Source organism: Desmodus rotundus, chromosome 8, assembly GCF_022682495.2.
Source record: "Desmodus rotundus isolate HL8 chromosome 8, HLdesRot8A.1, whole genome shotgun sequence".
Lineage (NCBI taxonomy): Eukaryota > Metazoa > Chordata > Mammalia > Chiroptera > Phyllostomidae > Desmodus > Desmodus rotundus.
The window spans coordinates 92,667,847-92,693,565 of NC_071394.1; the positions used below are offsets into that span (position 1 = coordinate 92,667,847).

General features: G+C 38.8%; 1 protein-coding gene across 2 annotated transcripts in view; it reads left to right on the plus strand.

Annotated features, from left to right (window-relative positions):
- Positions 1–25,719, plus strand: part of GRM7 (glutamate metabotropic receptor 7) — an 838,973-nt gene that overhangs the window by 642,849 nt on the left and 170,405 nt on the right. For both annotated transcript variants that reach the window (XM_071222185.1, XM_024556576.3), the window contains exon 8: positions 19,958–20,893. In XM_071222185.1, the coding sequence (XP_071078286.1) occupies positions 19,958–20,893 (936 nt within the window). The remainder of the gene's footprint in view (positions 1–19,957; positions 20,894–25,719) is intronic.

Consider the following 25,719-nt stretch of genomic DNA (forward strand, 5'->3'; position numbering starts at 1 on the left):
AGAAGAAAGAGAGTGTGTGAGGACATGTCAGAGGTGCTGGAACTCTCTGCAATCTTTAGAAACCTAAGTTTGCCCATGAACACAGTAACCAAAAATCAGAGTAAATATTCTTGGTAACATTAAAGACTTAACCTCATTAACAATCTTTAAATAATTTATAATTGCTATTAGTAAAAATAATTCTGAATAGGGGCATGAATATACATAAGTTCCTTTTGTTCCCTTAAGCCAGGGGACAACTCTTCAGTTCTCTTAAGCCAGGAAAGTCTTTTTATATCTGACCATAACCTCAAAGGGGCATAGAGTTGGGTAATGGAACATTCTTTTGAAATAAGTAGGTTCTATATTTAATGATTGATATCCTGAACCCCCTGGCACACTTCTTTTTTCTCTTCCCATCACTGTGGAAGCACACACAGAGGCACACACAGAAACAGAGACAGACACAAAAATTCACATAGGCAGTGTAATTAGTCAGGGTCTTTTCACAAATCCATTATAACGTGCACAAGAAACTGGAAGTTGGTTGCAAGAATAAAGAGGAGACTAACATTATACAGTATATTATGTACCTTGTGAATTTTTAGAAGACATGTAACTGAATACATTTTTAAAAGTTCATTATTTCTGTGCCCTGAAAGCCAACAAAATTTATTTAGAAAGATTATGCATTCACACAATACCTGAGCCTGAGTTTTCTCATTCACGGAATATAGGGAATAATTCTTACCTTGATGGTTTTTATTGAGGATTAGAGTGTATATATTTAATACCTGGCATAGCGTGAATGTTCAATAATAATTGTATTATTGAAAAGTAAAATTCTCTTTTGATAGGTTGTAAATACTCTGGTTTCCTTCATATCATAGAAATGTTTCACCCTTTACTCAATAAAATGTTTTCTGGCTAAATTTGATGTCTGAAGAGATTTTGCAAGTAAAAATACTGAACTGGAATTCCAAAAACAGGAGTGACAGCCTCCAGCATTGATGTAGTGCTTCTGGGCTGCAAGAGAATTCCACAGTTCTGGCAGAATTATCCTGGTGGAAGAGAGGAGAACAAAATAATAATAATAACAACAACAATAAAAATAAGCTTATTATTATGCTCAAAAGTTTACTTATCTGATTCAGGATGAAGCTAATTTCATCTTCATCTCATATATTTAATAAGAGAATCAGGCATTCATATATCTCAGTGGATTGTATCACCTAAATGTTGTTGACATAGTCTAGTTATTAAACTATTATATTTTCAAGCTCTGGATTAAGAAACTAATTACAAGGTTTTATTGGTTAAATCCTAGCTGCCAAGTCTTATGTATATTGCAGTGTTATCCTTAAGGCTGAATAATTGTTTGATCTGTTGATATGGTAACTGCTTTGTAAAAATAGTCTGTAAGGTTGTATTCAGTCTCCAGAGCAATCTTCAAAAATTGTGTTCTGATGTGGCCATTGAAATCTGGGAAGCTTGTTACTAAAAGCATGACAGGCAAAGTGGATAATTTTCCTGTGAGATGATGTCAATTAACCCTAATAGAATTATTTTGGTGCTGATTTTGTTTAATCAAACATCACAAAATAATTGAGCTCTGAATAAATGGCTTACTGCAGAAATGTGCAGGTTGGCAAAAAAAAAAAAAACTGGAGTGCATTTCAATAATGCATATACATTGTTACTTTTTTCACTAAAATGGGCAATTACTGAGAGGCTTGGTGCTCAGGGTTCCAATGGACGTGTGTCCCTTACAGAACTACACGGCTTCTCATCCAAGATAAAGTCAGATGCTTTGACAGTGGGAACTTGGGAATTTGAAGGGAAAAGAAATTATAATTCCAATCTATCACCTATGAGGTCTGCAGAGGATAAAAGCCAGGTTTGTATCCCATGCTTATGTAGGGACACCTTATACTCCATCCTTTCCTCCAAGGTCTCCAGACACCTTTTATAAACATAATTTAGCCCACTGTTTAGCTATGTATAGGAATCATATTGGGAAATTTGAAAACATATTGATGATGTCTAGGCCCCATTGCTGACCAATTAAATCAGGACATGGGTATGTTTCAGAAGCTTCCAACACGTCCTGGGCAGAGGATCTCTGCTTTAAGCCATCAGTCCCTCCACAGGGTTATTTCTCCACGCCTGCAGAGGTAAGTAGACATGAAGTGTTTTCAATTGGCAAGCTGTAGCACGCTGGTGCGCCACAAGAATTTTCAAAGCATGCGTTACTTGACTGTTTGGTCAGGGGCACTGACCTTTTTTTCCCTTAGATTATCAAGTTAAAAAAAAATTTGACAACAGCCAACACAAGAGCCATCTGGTGTGGATGAATCAAAATTATACCTATTTTCTTTGGTCAGATCTGCAAAAAAAATTTTTTTTCCTGTGCTCCAGAATTTTAGTAATTAGTTTATGTGTATCATCAGATAAAAAAGGTTGAAAATTGCTGGATTAGGTTGGCAAACCTGATTTGCACAAATCAGAGATCTGACCCAGTGACCTGAATTCTAGTCGGCCCAGGCTGCCATAATGGAATACCACAAGCTGGGTGGCTTCTACAACAAAAATTCATTCTCTCACAGTTCAGGAGGCTGGAAATTCAAGATCAAGGTACCAGTGGGGTTGTTGTCTGGGCAGACCTCTCCCTCCGGCTCGTAGAAGGCCATCTTCTTGCTCTGACCTCACATGGCCCTTTCTCTGTGTGTGCGAGCCCTCCTAGTGCCTCTTTGCTTCTTAGAAGTACACGAGTCCTACTTGATCAAGGCCCCACCCTTCTGACCTCATTAACCCTCACTTAATAATGTCCTTTTAGGCCACATCTCCAAATGCAGTCACACTGGGGATGAGGGTTCAACATATGAATTTAGGGAGGATGCCACTCTCCAGATCCTTTCTTGCCTTCAGGCCAAGGATAATAAATTAACCCAGAATAATAAATTAGGTTTGTAAGTAAGTTATGTGGATGCATCCAAAAAAAAAAGAGAGCTGTTTTGTTCATGAAATATCATTCTAAGTTTACATTTAGAGAGGTACACAGCTTGCAAGATGTTTTCCAGGAAATCATACCCTGTAAATTGATAGGTTCCAGGTTTGTTTACTGTAAGTAATCTCAGACAGACTAGGTACATCCTGCTAGAAACACTCCATAGATAAGAAATCTGAAGCTTTCATACACCATTTGTTTGACAGGTCTGTTGTTGTAAAAGGAAATTTGACTAAGCACACTTTCTTCTTTCTTTCTGGAAGATGCTCCCACATTCACTCTCTCCTCCCAGTACCCCATAAGGAATGAGAATGATTTGTTGGTGTGCCGGTAAGCTGACCTTCCCAGTGGGCCATGCGGCAGTCCTGAGCTGACCTCAGTCTTCCTCTCTACTTTCTTGTACAGTGCTCTTACCCTCTCCACGAGGCCCTAGACACCCTCTTTGTCGTCTGCTCCTTTAACACTTTGCTAGTCAAGTGTAGTCCCCAGACCAGTGACTTCACCTGGGAGCTTGTTAAAAAGGCAGAGTCTCAAGTCCACCGCAGGCTGACTGAATCAGAACTGCATTTTAACAAATTCACAAGAGGATTTGTTTGCACATTCAAGTTTAAGAGGCCCTGCTCTACTACACCAAGTCTTTCCGGCCTGGGGCCTTTGCACTTGCCCTGTAACTTTCTATGCCCTCAGCTTTCAGATCACAACTCAAAAAACTCTTCTGTCTCTTCCATCTTTTATTTAAAGGAGTTGCCCTCATATTGTACTTGCATTCGTACATTATTTATTTCCTTCTTCACACTTATTGCAATATATATTTTATTAATTTGTTGTATGGTTGGTGCTTCGTCTTACCAACTCTAAGCTTCTTGAGCTTAGGGGTCACATTCAACTTGTTCAGCAATTGTATCCAAATGAACATCACTTAATACATATTAGGTGGCCAGTAAATAGCTCAAATCAAAAATGAGTAAGTTGGTTTTCCATGGTCTAGTACCTACCTGTGTCTGTCTCTGACATCATCTTCTTCCTTCCTTCCTTGCACTCTATATTTCAGGTCAACCTAAACTACTTGTAGTCCCTCATCCTCATCCCCATCCTGAATGGAGGGCTTTCATGCTTTCCTGCATTTGTTCAAGCTGCTTACTCTCCCTGGATTTTCTCCCCTTATTGTCCCAGTAAAGAATGCACATTTATTTAGTCCTTGCTTCAATATCTTAGAAAAGGCAGCTTAAGGACCAATTGGTCCACAATTATATCTTGAATGACGCTGAATTTTATTGGGATTTACATACAAATTTCTAGTATGACATCAAGATCCTATTGAGGAAAAGAAAATAGGTATTTCCTATATCTGTGTTGTTATTGCTTAATGTCCTTCATAGAATGTAGGATGCTTAGTGACTCGCCTTTGAATTATAAGACAGGAGAAGTACAAGGCGGTGTTAGGAGGATGGTTTAAAGATCACCCATGTCTAAGAGTCCAAAATTTTGTCATAAAAAGTCCTTCCTGGGCATCATAGTCCCTATTGTCTTGTATGTACTTTCCTTGATGAAAAAGTACTTTTTATAACCTGTTAGTCTTCCAGCATTCCTGGGAGATAAACTGAGTCAAGTAAATACTTCATTTGTCTTATTTTCTGAAGATGACCTTGTTTCTCAGTGTAAAAATAAACAAATATTCTTAGTGTATTCAGGTTAGTATAACCAAATATCATGGGCTGGGTGGCTTATAAACAACAATAATTAATTGATTTCTGGAGGCTGGTAAATCCAAAATCAAGGCTCCAGCAGACTGTGTCTGGTGAGAGCCCACTTCCTGGTTCAAAGACAGACATCTTCTCACTGTGTCTTTGCATGGCTGAATGGGGGGAGGGAGCTCTCTGTGGTCTCTTTTACTAGGACATTATCCTGACGTGGATCCCGGCCCATGGGATCCTGTGTGGTGGCGGCAATATACAAATACACACGGACTACAGAAATCCTGTGGAGAAAAAGGGACGGCATGGCCACTCTCTAGTGAGAGAGGGTGAGAGGGCTGGAGAGAGCCCAAGAGAGAGCCGACCCCGGCCTGGACCGGCTTTTATTGCTTTTCTGGACACATTACTTCGAGGACTGTCCTCATTTACTATGCACAGGTTCACCACAGGTGATTACCTTTTAAGGACAACAAAGGACAGAATACTGCTAATTACTTCAAAGAGAAGGATGTTACAGCTCAAGGGGGAAACTGCTCACATTCCATACTTGGGTGGTTTAGCACAGATTTTAGGAAGATAAAGATACTCAATAAACATTTGGTTCCTCAGGGTGAGGGAGTTTTAGCAAGAGCAAGTTTCATAGCAATCTAGATACAATGCAGGCCTGATTTCCCGCTGGAGAACCTATCCACGGATGTGGGTCCTGCCCGCCAACCTCACTCCCCTCTGGCTTTTCCGAGTGGGGGCTGAGCCACATTTCCCATGCTTGGAACGGTTCCCCATATTATCCCATTCACAAAGGCTCCACCTTCATGACATAGTTACGTCTAAATACTATCACAGTGGGAATTAGGCTTCAACATGTGAATTTAGAGGGGACAAACATTCAGTCCATAGCTTGCTTACCTTTCTGGATTTATAAGTTTGTGAGAGAATAGACTTCATTTCTTAAACAGTCTATCTAATTTTATCTATCTATAAATGGATATAGACATCAGTGCACATATATCTCAACAGCCTTCTCCAGTACTCATTAGGGCATGGGACAGAAGTGGCTACTTAGATGTATTACAGTTTGAAGGGTAACAAAGGACCCTTACTCAAATATGTCACTGCTACATCCTCTGAGCTGTCAACTGAGCCTAAAATTGCAACTGTTTGAGTTGTTTCCTTGGATTAATGTAGAGATGTTTTTTTCCAGTTAATTATTGGTCAGCATATGCTCTAAAATCAATACTATTGACTTGGGCTCAATTGGTAGGGATCTGCAACCCCTTCTCCCATAGTACAGAGGAGAGCATCTCAGTTTGGCTTGTGTAGCATTCACCAGGAGGATGTCTCTGCATCGGCCTTGTTAACTTGTGTGAGGGAGAGGTCGTGACAGTCAGGGGAGCTGTCTGAATAGGGTGTGGAGGCAGTGAGCTAGAGAAGGCTGAAATCACAAGAAATGAGAGTTTATTCTTCTTATAATAAAACATAGAGGAAAGAAATACTTTGATTAAATATTACTATCTTTGAACCACTCACATGTACAATCTTATTTGATTCTCCCATAGTAACTCCATTTTACTGGTAAGGAAATTTAGACTGACAGTAGCCCAAGGTGATCCAGGTAGTATTCTGAGAGCTTATCATCCAGTTCATGTTCTCTGACTTTCCATGACCCCATGGGTTAGAAAAAAGTTCTGGGAGATGACGCTAGATTCCCAAAGTATTAGTTACCCAGTGCCACTGTTTTCCAGTGTTATTGGAGAGATACACAATTAGCAGGATGTGGAGATGGTAGATGTTACAAGAGGGGAAAGAATGTTTGTTCTGTACTCAAATGAATTAGAAGCCATGGCTTTCATCAAGGGTTAGTCTCCCCTTAATAGGAAAACTTCTCAGGGTGCACCGTGGGTCCTCCTGATATGGCAACATTGAATAGGATGTTTTCTATATTTGAGAGATTACGGTTTAGGGTTAGTATTCATCAGAATGAAGTATAGGGTAACTATCCTAAATAATCGGTATAAAAATTGTTTCTCTTCTCTAGTTCATAAGAGGGAAGAAACTCAGAGGCTTAGCAAAATAGAAAGGAGAGAAAAAAAATCAAAAGCAATTCTTGTCTCAGGTGGAAAACTGACTGATCAGCATTCTTCCCCACTTACCTGGCAGAGAGCATGACTCACCCCAGGCGAGTGGGTACAAAGCAATTTGCAAGTTGTCTGGAGTGCAAAAAGCTAAGATGAATGGCTGAGCTGGTTAGAAAAGAAGATTTAGTAGCAGTGATATGAGGACTTCTATCATTCTTGCTTGTATAGCTTGTCATATTTAAGCAAGTCAGACATGGGAGGCTCAAACAAAAAGAAAGAATAAGGAACATTCAAGGGCACTAAAAGAACATATTTTTATCCTAAGGATTTTATCCCTTTTTGTCCTAATCTTGAAAATTGTTTTTTTGGTAGAATCTGCCTGTGTTCCATTCCACCATTTAGGATCTGAGGGCTTTAAAAATACATAGTGGCCACAGTTTTCAACATATAACTAGAAGAGGTAGGAGAACAGTAGAGATAAAATGCTAAGAAGTTTAGACAAAGGGAGAGGACATTTCTAGTTTAAAGGCATCAGGGTAAAATTGGGGCATTTGAGCTGGTTGTTGAAGAATTAGGGACAAAGCGTGGCAGCCAGGAGGATGGGTGTAAACCGAATTATGTAAATAGGCATCTAAGGATATTTAAGGGTCTTACCAATAGTGCCCTTTGCTAAGAGAGTAATGGGAATGTGGGGTTGGGGGAGGCAGATGAGACAGGAGTAAAGGGTCAGAGTTCTGCTTTGGAGTGACATGCATGCTAAGATGAGGTTGACTAAACAGTCTCAAGTGGGCAGTGGATTTTAATCCAGGGTGCAGTAGAACCACACTGGCATCCCAAGCCACTCTGGCAACGTCTTGGCCATTTTGAGTCACTCTTCTAGGCACAAGGTGAACAGATGTGCTCTCAAGTTGAGGGAGACAGAGAGGTGCACACTCAGGTGTTTAAGTTCAGAGAGTAGCTGCTATGAAGAAAAACAGTAAAGGAACAAGAAACAAAAGGGAAGGGCTAACATCAGAGAGAACTTGTAGGGAGACACAATGATAACTGTAATAGATCCATGTCGCTAGGGCCCAAGAGGAAGTGGGTTTATGGAAGAAGATTGGGAAAAACTTTGCAACTGCTATTTTTTTGAAAGGAGCAAGGTAGAGAATGGTGTCAAAGGTGATGGTATTGTTGGTAATAATACTTTCAATAGACACAACTGATCAAGCTTTTATTGTGTGTCAAAGAATGTGCCTCACTGACATTAATTTTCTCAGTAAATCAAGGAGGTAAGCATTACTATCTTTATTTTATTTAAAAATTTTGAAGATTTTATTTATTTACTTTCAGAGACAGGAAGGGAGGAAGAAACAGAGGGAGAGAAACATCAGTGTGTGAGAGATACGTCTACCAGTTGCTTCTCACATGCCCTCAACTAGGGACCTGGCCCACAACACAGGCATGTGCCCTGGCCAGGAAGCTAACCGGTAACCTTGTCCCCTGGTTCATAGGCTGGTGCTCAATCCACTGAGCCTTACCAGTCAGGGCATATCTTTAATACATAGATGAAAAAAACAAGGTTGAGACAGCTTAAATGACTTGGTCACAGTCACTCTGCTAGGATTTGAGCCCATGGCCATCTGAGTCCCATGCTCACAGCATTAACTTCTGTGGTATACCAGGATAGAATGGAGGGCATGTGGCAAGATGTAAAGAAAGGGAAGGGAGATGGTATGTTTGGTTTTGGATGCATACAGTCTGAAATACCTCTATAGCATTAACTGCTAGTGATATTCAGTTGGACAAATCAGAGCTCAACAGAGTGGGGAAGATTGGGAATGACCATCTTAAATTTTTTGCATGGATTAAGTTGATCATTGAAGCCATAAAATATTCTAATAATAATTAATAATTAATTAGGCAGCTATGATGTCTCAGGTACTATCTTAGTGCATTTCACATGTTATCTAACTTAGTCTTCATAACAAAAAAGCTGACACTCCAGATTGACTTTGGGCTTATTCTCTGAAGGTGATGAAGTCAGTCTTTGAACCCAATCTCTGTCTTCCTACCTCACTGTTGCTAAGTAGCTAAGCTTACCAATGAAGAAAGTAACGATGAGGGACCTATTGAAATCAAGTTCTGTCCTTGGCTTCACATTGCATGTGACTTGATTTGCTCCTTCTCCCTGGTGTGTTAATTGTGTCCATTTACCCTCTACCTATCAATTGAGTGCTCCATGTTTAATTCCCATTCTTTCCTCATAAAAGTGCCAAGGGCATTTTAACTATAAACTTTAACTCTGTAGATGTGTAGTAAATGACCAGAAAACCGATAACACATAAGTATGGATCCTTTCATCATGTCTAATTAGAGATAAACTCGAATTTTGGCTGGAGAAAAATCACTTCTAGAGGAGTGGTCAGTCTTTTCTTCCCTTCACGCTCTGTCATTCACGCATTCAATCCAACAGTGCTATTGAGCTCCCTCCCAGATTTCAGTTTCCAACAATGAATAAAGTGGACAGAAACTCTGATCTAATGGAGCCTAGATGAATTGGAAAATAGACTTTCATAAAGTTACATATTTGCATAATTTGTAATTATGTTGCCTCTTTGAAGAGGTTCTTTGAGAATTTATAAAAGGAGGACCCTATCCAGCAGAGGTAGGGACTTCCTGATCAAGATTCAGTGAACTGAAGAGTTGGTGAGCAGCATATTGCAGCACAAACCCACTATGAGGCAGGAAACTTCATGAAACTCCTTTGCCAGGAGAGCAAAGTCAATTGAAGAATGTCCCTGCCAGACTGCAAGGGGTCATCTAAGAGGTTCAAGAGCAAGGACAGTCATGAAGAGCTTAAGCAAAAATGTGATTTGATCACATCTGCATGCTAATGGGTACTTCTGGCTGTAGGGTAACAAATTGAAATACCAAGGGCCCAGAAGGAAAGGGGAGTGAGAAAACTCCATAGAGAGTTTTTGCAGAGGAAGTGTGGTACAGCTACCCAGCCAGAGTTCATTGCCTGATGCACGTAGGAGTTAATGCTCCGGCACTGGCTTTTGAGAAAAGACAAAGCTTTTATTGCAAGGTCAACCAGCAAGAAGAATGGACAAAACTCAAATCCGCTTGCTGCATCAGGGTGTTGGGGTGAGATTTAAAGGGTTAAAAATCGGGAAGTTATGCATATTCCTTGGAATTACATCATCTGGTAAACAGGTCATATTGCACAGGCTCAGGCACTTCATACAACTTCATGAATTGCATGTACAATTTTGGGAGCAGTTAACATGTAGTTCCCAGAAGATTATGGCCTTGTGATATCAAAAGGTCATTTTTAGGGCAAGATTTTTCCTTCTGTGCAGCCTCTGTAGTCTAGCAGAGACCAGTAGTCTGGTGACTCCCTTCCAGGGAGTAGGGGGATTATTCCCTTTCCCTTTGGCTATGACCTGAGACTTCCTCCTTCTAGTCATGTGGAAAACAGCTGATGCTGTTATTATGTAGGGCTGATTGGGGCTAATCTACTTATAGGAAGAACAGTGAGAAAAGAGGCACTCATCTCTCTCTATTTTGTTTCCAGCAACTGAAACAGGTTCAGCACCTAGTAAATGGGATGAAGTGATTTGCAAGAGAGAAAATCTACACAAGTTACTGGTAACTTAGATACGGGGTGGGGCAAGAGAAAGGAAGATGTCAAAAATGACAGAACCTCTGCTTTATGGATATTAGGTTGTCTTGCACTAGGGCTTTGTCCTTCAGTTTTCTTTGGCTCTGAGTCAGCCAATATTTTGTATAAAAGGCCTGATAGCACATAGCCATGGCAGCCTGAAATCAGCCATGGACAGAATGAGTGTGGCGATGTTCTAATAAAATGTTACTTACAGAACCAAGTGGTGGGCAGGATTTGGCCCATGGGCCAACGTTTCCCAGTCCCTGGTGCAGATCATGAGTTCAGTTTTGAGCAAGTATAAACTGAGGTATTTTTGAGCTATCCACATGAAGATGTTTACATTACAAATTATTCTTACATCCAAGGTTTAAAAAATGACTTTTGGATGTATTTAATAATTTGAACAAGATTAAATGTCTAATCTTTGATTGGTAAGCATATTTTAGGGAACTGTCTCCTCAGAGGAAGATAAATAAGAGATCATTTGCAACTCGCATAAAAATTCTAAGGGGTAGTTCCTCTCATGGCAGTGTATTTTAGAGACAGCTGACTAATGTCAGCAGATGTGCATCGTTTGGCTATCTGAGTATACGGCACTTTTAAAAAGGCATCAATATTGTAAAAGAATTGGAAGGTCCCAATAAGTCTGTTCTGAAAAAAAGTAAAGATAGTTCTGGAACAAAGTCAAGTCAACCCATTTTAGTCAGAGGTACAGAAAGGTTTCATCGAGAAAGAGAAACCTAGATTTACTTCAGGGGTGAACTGTTCAATTAGTCCGGGAGTTGTAATCATATGTATTTAAAACCCACTTCCTTCCCCTTATACTTGAGAGAGATGCAGGCATTGGAACTGTAAGTGCAGATCATTTGGGCAGAACTCTTATAAAATCTGTTCTTGATATGTAAGTTAACAAATACTTATATGTGTGTATTATGATACTGTGTCCCTTTAGACCTTATCGTTTTGGGGAAAGAAATGTTCCTTACTCTCACCCATTTTATTTGTGGATGTGCTGAGCCTCTGTAGGCATTTGAACTTGTTTTGACCAATGACCATATGAAACTTAAGCCAGGAGACCTTCCTTCCTCTCCAAGTTTGTTATTCCACTGCAGCTTCATACTTTTCCATTAACTCATAATAGAGTATAACTGAGCATTTTGTGTGACCCATTAAGACTTTTAATGATATAGAGTCTCACAAGGTCAAGAACAGAAGCCAGGAGAAGTAAATCTGTAGTCACTAGGTTCTCTAAACAACACAAAGGTTTTCTTCTAAATTCCAATCTGTCAGATAACTTAGTTCAGCGGTTCCCAAACTTGTCTACATATCACCTAAGGAGCTTTAAAACACACTGATGACTATGTGGAATTTTTAAAAGACCCCCAAGTGATTCAAAAGTGAAGGCAAGTTTGGGAACCACTGGCTTAACTCAAAATAAAGTCTCAGTAACTGTACAAAGTGATCCCACCTTGCACCTCCAGAGGCTTCAGAGTGAGAAGAAGCTTAGAATTCCTCCATGAATGATCACAGTCCACCACGGTCAAAAGCCAATCATAATAATACTGTGTTTGGTACTTTCTTCCTAGAGTATATAAAAAAGGACAATTTCTGTAATTACAACTTTTGAATAAGTAGAATGTGAATGAATACATGTTTTTATTATATCTGTCCCGAAATTGTGTTTCACAGATTAGTTATGTTGCCTAAGGTATAAAAATAGGGGCTGAGTCCTTAAAAATAATGAAAAAAGTCATGAGGTGCTACAGAATTCCTTGTGAAGCTCTTGCCATTCCACTCTCCACAAGAACCCAAACCTGGATATTTTCGAATATTAAAAATTCAACATTTCTCTGCATTTTTCCTGAAACTCTTTTTCTATAAATTAGGTAGCACAAATGTATTTTATTGAACAATTGACATTTTAATGAGAAAGCTCCTTTTAAAGTAGCTCATTCTATTAAGGTTTTAATAAGCAAAACTAATATTGCAGAGAATTATCCCACAGAAGCAGCAGTCAGCTTGGTCTATAGAGCAAACTTTGGAAATATGCAAATTCAATTTCAGCAAAGAAAATATACCTGGAGTGACAAAATTTCTTCCAGATAGAATGTGTGTGTGTGAGAAAGGAACGGATCTTTTCTACATAAAAATGGATGCAACAAACACTGTTTATAAAATTTCTATCACTGTTTGAGTCCTGCACTTGGCAGTCAGACAGCAGCTAATTTGGTTTTATCTTAAAATTCCAGTGATTATAAGGTCTGGAGTAAATCACTCTCTACTAAGGCCAGACCCCAATTTTTCTTTGCCAAGCACATGTGGAACTGAACTCGAGCTGACAGGTCCTTTTTCATTATTTCTGTCTGAGCCAGAAGCAATGGAGTCACAGCCGATTTTCTGAGTCTGGGATTTTACCACCCTCTTCTCTGAGCATTTTCAGGAGACAGAGACCAGTGTTTCTGATCATGTGTCATTCAGAAGCTCCCTTTTCTTATTATTTATGTGAGAACCTACGTTACTGGCTAATTGATTCAGAAAGTCTGCACATACCAGATGCACAAGCAAGAAAGAATATATGAGATAGCTGGCTGTAAATAGTAGACCACATGAAGAATTGGTTATTCATTAAGGCAAGTTTACCATTTCATACTGGAAATTCAGCATTAGAGTGGAGCTGGTGTTGATTAAGCTAGTGACACAATTGTAACATCAGTGACACACATTATCTGTGTTTTGTTTTATTTTTGCTATTCTCAGCATATTGGCTTTGTTCCTTAGACTTGCCTCTTCCTGGAACTGGCTGCTGCGTTTCCACGCATCACGTTTGCACCCATCGGTGTTCAAAGGCTGACGACAGTATATCCCTTTCTTCTGTCTCTTTTTTTAAGAATGAAGAACATTTTCCTAGGACTTCACAACAGGCTCACTTTTGCTTTCATTAGCCAGAACTGCATGATGTTATCTTTTCAAAAGACATTAGTCCACCTATCCATATAATCTATGTCCCATAGATTAATTGATGTTATTAGCTATAAAGTTTCATTCTCTTGCCAAGAGCTGAAATCTCAATAGTCATTCCCCATAAGTCAGCTATTAACTAAATCCAGTATCCAAAACCATAAAATGCAGGTGTCCAGGAGGAAAATGCATTCTTGTCAGGAAACTTAGAACTATATGTTCTTAAGAAAATGATGTTAAACATCCTATCTTTTTTTTCTTATCTCTTCTGTACCTTAAGTTAGGCTTTCCAGCTAACTGAAACAATTTGTCTGCAGAGTTCAGAAAATATCTTGAAATTTGCATTCCTACTAGCCTCCTAACAGCACGGTTGATTTGTTCATAGCTCTAAATCATTATCCCCCCTTAAATAGTTGCCTATGGGTATTTGCAGGTGCCTTTCTTTTTTTGAAACAAGGTGTTGAATCTGTATGGATAAGTACAGATATACACATATCATACTCATTGCTTTAACAAAATTCTCACCTACCAGAGCTTTTAAAGGTTACTTGGTATCTTTACAGAATACAGATTATACATGGTGGGGGAAAAGTAGGTTCACAGTTGTTTGTCTGGAAAATAATATAATAATTAATAAGTAATACAGGAATAAAGTATATTTTGCATACTCACAACTGTAAACCTACTTTTGCCTCACCCTGTATTATCAATAATGATCCTTGTTGGCAAAGCAAATATATTAGGCTTTTATTCATTTCGAGCAAGAGGCAACTTTGTTAGTTTAATATATACAATTAAGCTGAGTTGAGATCTCCTTTAATGAAAATTGAAAACAAATTAGGTAATCAGTCAATGAAATGTTTATAGTTACAACAATTGTATATATTTGGATAAGTTGAGATAAAAAAAAGCTGTTCAGCATTGTTGTCATTTTATTTTTATCCAAGGGGAACTAAAAATATTAAGGTGGCAACATTTGAAATTGACTATAAATTATGACATAATGACAATTTTTAGAGGCATCAAAAAAGCTATTTTATTTTATTTTTATTATATTTTATTGATTATGCTATTACAGTTGTCCCAATTTCTCCTTCTTTGCCCATCTCCACTCAGCACCCACCTCACTCCCTCAGGCAATCCCCACACCATAGTTCATGTCCATGGGTCATGTCCATGGGTATAAATTCTTTGGCTACTCCATTTCCTATACTACTGTATTTTATATCCCCATGGCTATTATATAACTACCTATCTGTACTTCTCAATCTCTCATCTCTTCACCCATTCCCCTACAAACCCCTCCCATCTGACAATACTCAAAATGCTCTCTGAATCCATGATTCTGTCTCTGTTCTTGTTTGCTTAGTGTGATATTGTTGTGGGGTAGAGCAGCCTTGTCTGTAGGTCCCTGCTTTTCATGACTTTGAATATGTATCGCCAGTCCCTTCTAGCCTGCAGAATTCCTTTTCAGAAATCAGCTGAAATTCTTATGGTAACTCACCTGTAGCTAACCAGCTGCTTTTCTCTTGCTGCTTTTAAGATTCTCTCTTTATCTTCAACCTTTTAATTATTATGTGTTTTGGAGTGGACCTCTTCATGTCCATCTTGTTTGGGAGTCTCTTTGCTTCCTGGACTTGCATGTCTATTTCCTTCACCAAATTAGAGAACTTTTCTTTCATTGTTTTTTCAAGTAATTTCCAATTTCTTGTTCCTTCTCTTCTGCTTCTGGCACCCCTATGATGTGAATGTTGGAATGCTTGAAGTTGTCCCAGACGCTGCGTATAGTGTCCTTGTTTTTCTGCTATCTTTTTCTTCTCGTTGTTCTGAGTGGTTGTTTTTTGCTTCTCTACATTCCCAATATTTTATTTGATCCTCAGCTTTATTCACTCTACTGTTGTTTCCCTATAAATTGTTCTTTATTTCCATTAGTGTATCCTTCATTTCTGACTGGATCTTTTCATGCTGTTGAGGTCCTCACTGAGTTCCTTGAGCATCCTCATAACCAGGGTTTTGAACTCTGCATCTGATAGATTATCTCATTTTGTTTAGTTCTTTTTCTGGAGTTTTGATCTGTTCTTTCATTTGGGCCATGTTTCTTTGTCTCTTCATTTTGGCAGTCTCCCTGTGTTTTTTTCTGTGTATTAGGTAGAGCTGCTATGACTCCCTGTCTTGGTATCATGATCTAATGTAGTAGGTGTCCTGCAGGATCCAGTGGCACAGCCTCCCCTATCACCTAAGCTAGGCACTCGAGGTGCATCCTTCATATGGGCTGAGTATACCTTCTCTTCTAGTTGAACCTTGGTTGCTTTTGGCAAGTCAATGGGAGGGATTTACTTAGGCCAGTCAGTTACAAAGTTTGGCTATGATCACTAGTCACCAACCTCTGTCCTCCATGGAGGATCAGCTATGCAGAGGCAGGGTGGCTGTGCTCCAAAATAGTCATAGCTGCCTACTGGGTGTGCAGGCTCTGGGGTTTCCCAGGAGGGGCAGGCCAAGGTATTCCCCACCTGTATTTGCCCCAGGACTACCCTATCTGAGCTATAGGGCAATCGGAGATGGCTATTACTTGTGCTGGGCTTGGAGATTCCCAGGTGAAGCCAATCTGTGAACCTTGATTGGCTGCTGCTGGTGCTGTGCCTGGAGCCACTTAGCAAGAAGCCTGGGGAGGGGCTATGGGGTATTTTGAAAGTTTTGAAGCATGAGCCAAGATCAGCCATTCATATGGAAAAGCTACTGTTAACAGCTTTCATTGGGTGGGACAGAGCCTCAGGGAATCTCCAGGATGGGACAAACAGTGTTAGCCAGGTTAATGGAGTCTCAGATATGGTACACACCTGCTGGCTCTGTGGCTCTGCCTGCTTTTCTGTTTGGGAGAAAGCTGTTCCTCAGCTCTCACCTTGATCCAAGCCACCTGAGTTCCTCCTTGTATACCACCAGTGCCTTTCAAGCTGTCACCCCAGTGCTTGAGCTTAGAGGGAGTGAGTCTGTGTAAGTTCGTGTGTTGGTTCTTTAAGATGAACTGCTTGGGACTCCAGAGATTTCTTCCACAACTCAATCCCTTCTGATTTTTGCAGCCAGAAATTATAGGGACTTATCTTCCTGGCACTAGTTCCCTGGGCTGGGGGTTCTGGTATAGGACTGGGACCCCTTGCTACCGAAGTATCCCTCCCAAATTTTTATCCACCACACCTGGATGTGGGGCCATCCTGTTCCACATCTCCTGTCTGGATGGATGTTGTTTCTTTAATTCCATAGTTATTAGACTTCCATTCAATTTCTGCCAGTTCTGAATGATGGTTGTTCTATAATTAGTTGTAATTTGGATGTGGTTGTACAAGGAGGTAAGCTGTGTTTACCTATGCTACCATCTTGACCAGAAGTCTAAATAATGTTAATTTGTTTCTCATCTGTATGAGCCCTACATCTATTTCCATAGGTCAAGTTTAATCATGGCATATTAGTACCCACTAGTGTTGCAATATGCAATCTCAAGTTTAGCTAATAAAATTTACTTATAGTTTTTAAGTGTCTTACTAACCATGAGAAGGACCTTTTAATATGACAGTTGAAAACATCTGTATTAATAAAAGTAATTTTTTTAGATTCCAACTTTTAAAATTTGAAATTTATGAAGTTAATGCATATCTTTTTCTTTCTTATTACAAATTGTTTCCTTAATTTTATGACTTTGGGATGACTGCCAGTGACTTACTGCTACCAAAATGATGACGTAGAGTTAAAAAAAATGATGATGTTTTACATTTAGGTGGATTTATGTTATTTATACTTAGATTTATTAGTGCTGACTTGAGTTTTGTAATCAGGCAAATGAATTCACACAAGTCATCTGAAGATTCCCAGGTTTCAGGTTAGAGTTTAAATTCAACAATTGGAAGGTTATGATATTTTATGAAGTTTAATTCTTGAGCCTTTTTTTTCAGAGTTAACTATTTTCATTCAGATTTTCAATGCAGTTCTCATTCAAGTTTTGATGGAAGTATCACACCCTGCTATTATATCCTGTTTTAACAAAGCAAATATATGGTGACAGAAGATGATTTGACTTTATGCGTTAGGCACATAATGCAATATATAGATCATGTGTCATAGAAATGTATACTTTAAACCTATATGATCTTATTAACTAATGTCACCCCAATAAATTTAATTAAAAAAGAGAACTCAGATGTAAAAAAAAATTATCTTTACAAAAGTCTCAGACTTTCTACTGTCTTTCTAACCTATTTTTAGGTTCAACTGCATTAAAACATTAAATTAACTAGGCACAGGGAATATCAGCCAAATTTGTTCATGGAATTTAATTTCTTCTTTAATTAATTTGTTAAGGATACCTTGTACAACTTGTAGATCCTGGAATTTTTTACTTAGTACATATATTTTTCAGGACTCTTGGTTGTAAGTGATAGAAATGCAATTTAAAGTGTTTTGGCATAGCAGAATTTACTGGCTTACATAATGGCACAGCCTTGGGAACCTGCTTCAGGCATAGCTATATCCAGTAGCTCAAACAGACTCAAGAGTGATCTTTGTCTTCAACTCTCCACATTGCTTTCCTTGTGTTCCCTTCCTTTTCTGACAAACTTTTCTTCTTGTAGACATAAATAAGCACCAGGATCATTACATTCTGGAAACTGCAAGTCCAACAAAAACAAAGATTCTTTCATCTGTGTAATCTCAGTAAAAAACATGAAATTAAATTATGTGCCATTCCAACATAATCCCATCCCTGACCAAATCTCTGTGGCTAAGAGGAGAATGTATCAGTGGTTGATGTAGTCCCCAGAGAATCCCCAGCAATGTCATCTAGATTTTTTAGAAATACGTATTCTCAGATCCCATCCTATCCCCAATGAATCTGAGAATTAGAGAGTAGGGTCAGCTCATGCTGGGTCCTAGTTGTAACAAGTCCTCCAACTGACTCTGCTGCACACTCAGGCTTGAGAAACACTGCAGTATGCTAACTGGCCAAGCTGAGTCATGTGTGCAGGCCCCAGAGCTTCAGTGTAACTTTCATCTCACAGAAAATACACAGAAAATATATCTGAGGAACTGATGTCAGGAAAGTGGAAGAGTAGCTACTGTGCTGGGAAAAGCAAGCAGTATCGCTCCACTAAGATTTCAGCCCAATAGTAGTCTGTTGTTTCTCATGCCATTATTTCTCAGAACACTTTTGATTATCAGTTCTCTTTCACAAAATCAGTATTCTAATTAAGCAAATACATGTCTGTCCTCCTCTAAATTATAGCGTTATAGTTTAGTTTTCATCTCTAAATAGGTACATGTCCAGTCTTGAAAGGTTTCCAGGACATATTATTTTCTTAGCAAATGCTTCCTGATCTCTTAGGATATACTTTGCTAGATTTAAAGCCTTCAAAATGGAGCCTTTTCATTACTATGTGATTAATAACAGGAAGGTTCCACTTTGCTTCAAAATTTCTCAGTGAAAATTGCAGTAATGCCTACAGTATTTTAGGAAAGGTGGTCAGCACTGAAAATCCTCCAAAATAATTTTTATACCTTTTTTAAGTACCTAATAAGGGAGATGAATGTAGCCTTTTATATTTTGGGGCTGGACAAAAAGCCTTAGATCTCTGAAAATAAAAGTCACATTTTTCATTTTCACCAATAACTTCGTTGATTTGGATATTTTGAGTAGGTGAGCTATCTCCTGTTATTGGTTTCTAGAGGTTAGAGGCCAGAGGAGCTACTGAACATCTTCCAGTGCATAAGACAGCCCCACAGCAAAGAATTATTTGACGAAAATGTCAATAGCACCAAGAAACTTTGCAAACCACTTTTAATACATTCCATCAGTCACAGCACCTTCTCCATACACTGCATTAATTCTTTTTTTGCAAATCAGTTGTGTTTTTTACCATTCTTGAATTAATAAAGCATAATGCACCAAAAATGTCACTTATCTTCTTCCATCTTCAATATTAAAATGACTGCAGAAAAACTCACCAATTTGATAACTGTTTTTAAATACACTCTGGTATGACAGCTGTCAATACAATCTAACAAAATTGTTTTGAATGAAGTTGAAGACAACTCAGCACTAGTACACCCATCATACAGAAAAACACTTAACAATTTTTTTTGGTCAACCCAATACCTAAGAGTTTTCTTTTTTTTTTTTTTTAACTTGGTTTGGAATATTTGTACTTATCCTGGATAAGGCAGTAGAGAGCAATTCAGTATTTCTTAATTTATCTAATCATAAGAATCCTCTGGGAGCTTGTTAAAAATAAAGATCCAAAGACTTTTTTCCAGGATATTCTTATTTGGGAGGTCTAGGGTAGGGACAAGAAATTTGTATTAAGAGTTTCCACAGGAAATTCTCAGAATCATTCTAAGAATGTTTGGAACATAGTCTATTAATAGGGAACAGTACAGATGTTGCAATGAAATGGTAGGGGGTCAGATCTTGGATGTAGTTCTTACTAGCTGAGCTAAGTTACATGCTTTCATTATGTGTCAAATACTTCTATTATTACTATTTGTTGCTATTAGTCTTTTCCTTTTCTATTCAATAATGTGCCTGTTGCACTTTGTATTTCTTACACTACAGATCGAGGACATGCAATGGGGTAAAGGAGTCCGGGAGATTCCCCACTCAGTATGTACAATGCCATGCAAACCAGGACAGAGAAAGAAGACACAAAAGGGAACTCCTTGCTGCTGGACCTGTGAGCCTTGCGATGGCTACCAGTACCAGTTTGATGAGATGACATGCCAGCATTGCCCTTATGACCAGCGGCCTAATGAAAACCGGACTGGCTGTCAGGATATCCCCATCATCAAACTGGAGTGGCATTCTCCCTGGGCCATCATCCCTGTCTTCTTAGCAATGCTGGGAATCATCGCCACCATCTTCGTCATGGCCACTTTTATCCGCTACAATGACACGCCCATAGTCCGGGCTTCTGGGCGAGAGCTCAGCTATGTTCTGCTGACGGGCATCTTTCTTTGCTACATCATCACTTTCCTGATGATAGCCAAGCCCGACGTGGCAGTGTGTTCTTTCCGGAGAGTTTTCTTGGGCTTGGGGATGTGCATCAGTTACGCAGCCCTCTTGACAAAAACCAATCGGATTTATCGCATATTTGAGCAGGGCAAGAAATCAGTGACAGCCCCCAGACTCATAAGCCCAACGTCACAGCTGGCAATCACTTCAAGTTTAATATCAGTTCAGCTTCTAGGTGTTTTCATTTGGTTTGGCGTTGATCCACCCAACATCATCATAGACTATGATGAACACAAGACAATGAACCCTGAGCAGGCCAGGGGAGTTCTCAAATGTGACATTACAGACCTCCAAATCATTTGCTCCTTGGGATATAGCATTCTTCTCATGGTCACATGTACTGTGTATGCCATCAAGACTCGGGGTGTCCCAGAGAATTTTAATGAAGCCAAGCCCATTGGATTCACTATGTACACAACATGTATAGTATGGCTTGCCTTCATTCCAATTTTTTTTGGCACCGCTCAGTCAGCAGAAAAGGTAAGTGAAAATGCACACCACACCATGCATTTCAAATGTGTTCATTTTTGTAAATGTTGAATCAAAGTAATTGTATACAGTGAGAGGTTTTATATATGCCAAATGGCATTCCTAAGAGTAGAAAAATCTAAAATAAATAGGCATTCGTGCTATTATACAAAAGTCTAAAAGCTGCAGTGAACTTTGCTACATTTATCCTGCTGGAACCGAAAAGAGGTAACCTTTTTGAGTTAATTTATTATAGAATTATTCATGTAGCAAGGGATTATCCAGGATGAAATTATCTAATCTATCTAAATTAAACCTTCCAATTAATTAATTCTACACTCTCTCTACACACATATTTTTTGGTATAGAAGAAGAAGGCCGCAGTCCCTTTTTCCTCCAGGATAAGAATGACCAGTTCTAGTTCTCTCTCTCTCTCTCTCTCTCTCTCTCTCTCTCTCTCTCTCTCTCTCTTTCTTACTGGTTGTTTAGGTTGCCACTATGGATTGGATCTAGGATGAGAGCTATACACAATACTAGAGGCTCCCAATTACCTGTATGTATGTATTTATAAATATACAGTTATGTGCCTCTTAACTATGGAGATACATTCTGAGAAATGCATTGGTAGGTACATTAATCACATCAAGTAATTCAGAATAATACCAGAGACTCAACTTTCCAACAGTACACATACACACACACATACTACTGTATGAGCAAGTTTCATCAAGCTGTGAAATTCAAAGTCTTCAAAATTAGTGGGTCCTAATATGTTGGTCTTAAATATGGTTACTGCACATGATCCCCACATATAATATTTTATGAATCTTTAAATTAGGCAGCCCTAGTGTGTTGATTCTTAATGCAATTAATATGGTCTAGCTGTAGGGTTGACATGCATGCAAATAGAGCAGCACTAAGGGGAAGATTTCAGATGTAATTCATCCTCATCTAACTCTATCTGGCTACAGATTTGTATATATGCAAATTTAGCAATCTTAATATATTGATTTTAACACATTGATCTTAACAAGATCTGGTGTCCCTCACTCAACAAAGGCAGCTCTGACATGTTGGTGTAGCTGAAACCAGAACTGAGACCTAGAACCTGAACTGGAACACTCTATAGGAGAAAGAATAGATATATTTTGATTACAAATTAGGACGTTGTGTGTCTAGTCTGATTCCATGTTACTCTGGAGAAGTCTCTTAAACACTGAAGGACTTAGTTCCCTAAATGGGGAAAGCAAGGATTGAAATAAGATTGTTCACAAATTTACTAATCTATTAGCTTGAATCTGATTTCTTATTGTTATTTCTGTTCTCTGTTTAATCATGTAAATAATGGCGTTTTTCTGGTTTTCTAACTAAAAGTTTTTTTTACCTATATTGTTTGATTCAAAAGCTGTAAGTTTAGACTGTATTTTTTTAAGTGAGTATCTCATGAAACTACACAGAATTCTAAATCCAAAGGCAGTGAATGGTTTGCAGATTATGGTTTTAGTCAGTCTTGAAGGAAGTTCTTCTAAAATATATGCTCAATGAGCATAGTATGTTTCTAACAGTGTGTTTCAAATTCATAATGCATGTTTACTGTCTGTGAAACCAACTTGAATTTCGCTTTATTGCTTCTATCTATCTCTAAGCCAAAGGGACAGTAAAACATGAGTTAGGGTAGTCAAATGCAATAGAGATAAGGCAAAAATTTCTCTGGATGTATGCTGGTAGTCTGTAAGCACTGAACTTTTTATGGGGCATAGTGTACATCATCAAAGCCTGTGGAGATAATGATCATTTTCTCATTGAAACAAACACAATTCCCCATGCAACAGATTAAAAAACATTAAGTGCTTTCTTATAAATATATTCCTAAAGAATATAAAAGGGAGGAGTAATTTTAGTTTTATAGATGAGCTATTTTGCATATTTGCCAATATGAAAGGGCCTCCCAAAATGGAATTTATTTATAAAAATTGTGTACATATTTTTACATGTTTAAACTGCAGTCACCTTCAAAGTACTCTCCATTTTGGGTGGTAAACTTATTGAGACTTTTTTCCACTGCTCAAAACAGTTTTTTTAAAGGTTTTATTTATTTATTTATTTATTTATTTATTTATTTATTTATTTATTTATTTTAGAGAGGTGGGAAGGGAGGGAGAAGGAGAGGCAGAGAAACATCAATATGTGGTTGCCTCTCGCATGCCCCCAACTGGGGACCTGGCTTGCAACTCAGGCATGTGTCCTGACTGGGAATTGAACCAGTGACCCTTTGGTTCACAGGCCCTCACTCAATCCACTGAGCTATACCAGCCAGGGCTCAAAATAGTTTTTGAACTTGTTACTGTGATTTTGATGCTTTTTAGTGCTTCTGCCATTTTTTGTTTCACCTCTTCCACAGCAGCAAAACATTTCCCTTTGAGGAAATTATCATCCAAGAAAACAACAAAAAAAGACCTCTCTGGATGAGATCAGGTGAATAGGGAAGTAGGGCATGGAAATCATGCCATTTTTGGTCAAAAACTGCTGAACACTCAGCACGATATGGGCAGGAGCACGCATAAATCACCCATCATGATATGGGCAAATGCACTGAGTCTTCAAAAAAATTCACTGAAGCTGAATGTGGACCCTCACAGCAACACCAGCTGGTGCACTGACAGAGATGGGTTCCTAGAACACGCACCTAATGGGGGGAAGCCTACAAGCGGTTCACCCTCCAGAAAATAATTCTGTTTTGAGGGGTTCCCACTCATATGTCTCTATCATTTCATTTGTCATTTCTGAAAATGATACAAAGTTTTAGGAACTGAATTCACTGATTCTAGTTGTTCTGGAAGACATGCTGAAAATACTTAACTACAGGGAAAATTAAGCTGTCTTGAAGCAGTGTGGTTCTTAATTCCAGAGTTCAGAAGGCACATATTCGTCTTTGAATACCCTCAGTGGGTCACAATGTTTTACATGGTTGATTAGCACAAAGTAGTGAATTGCCAAATGGAAATGGTGAATTGTTATATGAAAATTCACACATCTTAATAATAGGTATATGACTAGAGAAGCATGAGTGAGCAATTAAAAATTTTTAATGTATGTAACCATGGAGTTTAAGTTGTGGAAAGTGACAAGTTGACAAATGCAACAAAGAGGTCACAGCAAAAGGCACTCTTAGCCAGCTAGCAACTTACAGAATTATAATCCTTCCATTTTTGTTTAGGTTTAGCAGTTTAAGTGTTTCAAATGGAAAAATTTCATTGTAACAGGAAAAAAATACAATTATGCTGCGAATTCAGAAAATTTATTTTGATTATGGATATCTTCATTAAATCTCTCACCAGTTTATTAGCACAGCATCAAGTATAAGGAATGTTCACTATTTCTTGTAAAACATCAACCCCCATGAAGTTTATGTTTGTTCTTGTTAAGGAAGATGGTATCTTGTTTTATCATTGCTAACCTTGTAACTTCTAGAATGAGGATCTTGCAACATGGCCAGGTAGGGAAGAGGTAAGCTTAAGCCATAAGAGAACAATTCCTGGTTTTAGAATTTATATTTAGGTGACTGTAATGATTCAGGGAAATATTGCCAGTGGTAGAGCAGTTGCACAGTAGGAACTAGCTGGCTTAGTGATCTGTGGTAACATCCCACTGTTATATAGTGGCACTATCTGTTGGAGGACTAGATTATTTTTCTCTGAAAAACAAAGGGTTGGCTTGTGGATGTAGCTACATGGAGAGTTTTGCATGCAACCTGGATAAGAAGCACACTTCAGGTAGGGCGGATATAGGCTATGCTGCCCAAATCTGAGAAACCCTACAGATGCTCTGTTTATTCAGAGTGTTTTTAGCTAATTGTTGTCTGGAGAACTTTCTAGGTAAGCCAATATACCGTTTATCACACATGGACAAGCTTTCCGCAGCTTGGCTCTGCAAAGGCAGTGTGGGCCGTGTTGTATATGAAATGTGATCATGGTCTCAGAGGTTGTCTCTGTGCACACTTCTGTTTGGATAAGAGGGTGGTGAGAAGACAAGAAAGAAAAAGATTGAGGCATCTGCTGCTCAGAGAAAAATTTGCTGGGATAAGAGTAGTGGCTTAAAGGAAGGACTGTGTCTTCTACAGTGGCACCCACAGGCCACTCTTCTGCATATATCAGAACAGAGCCCTGGTGACTTTCAACACTTAAATAATAGGGTTATTTGGTTTTAATGGAAGAATTATTTCACTGAATAAGAGAATCGGGGCTACTGAAGTAGCTCAGGGCCCTTAGCTCAGTGTTTCTCAAAACTGTGTTTTTAATAATTCCCAGAGGAATTTGTTTTGAAAACGTATTTCCTGTCTGCCCTTTCCAACTGGATTACAGGGCTAGAATGGGAAATAGAACTCCGAAGTTTTTTAACAAGCAGTGGAAACCAAGCACGCTTCTTAAAATTGCCTAAGCATTTTCTTCCCAACGCACAGAAGACATCCGGTGTATGTTCCCTTGATTTCTACTTTCAGAGCCTTTGGGAATAAGTTAATTCTCATCCCAAGCAAATGAGAGGTCTGGAGATCAAGGAACCAGGAAATCAGAAAGATACTTTGCAGAGTCAAAGACAAAGTCTAGAATAGGAAGGTCTGAATGAAGTATCAACTCCAAGGTTTGGGCCACGACCCTTAAAAGCCAAGCCAAGGTATTGTCCCTGGGACCAGCCATAGCAGGGGACCAGACACAGAGGAGTGTTTCCCGGGGTTATTTCTTGTAGGGCTGAGACTATAGGCCAAGACCTTTTGATCTTCCACAGGTAGTACATAGCTTTCCAGCATGTGAACATAAAGCAACAGCCAGAGTAACACTAAT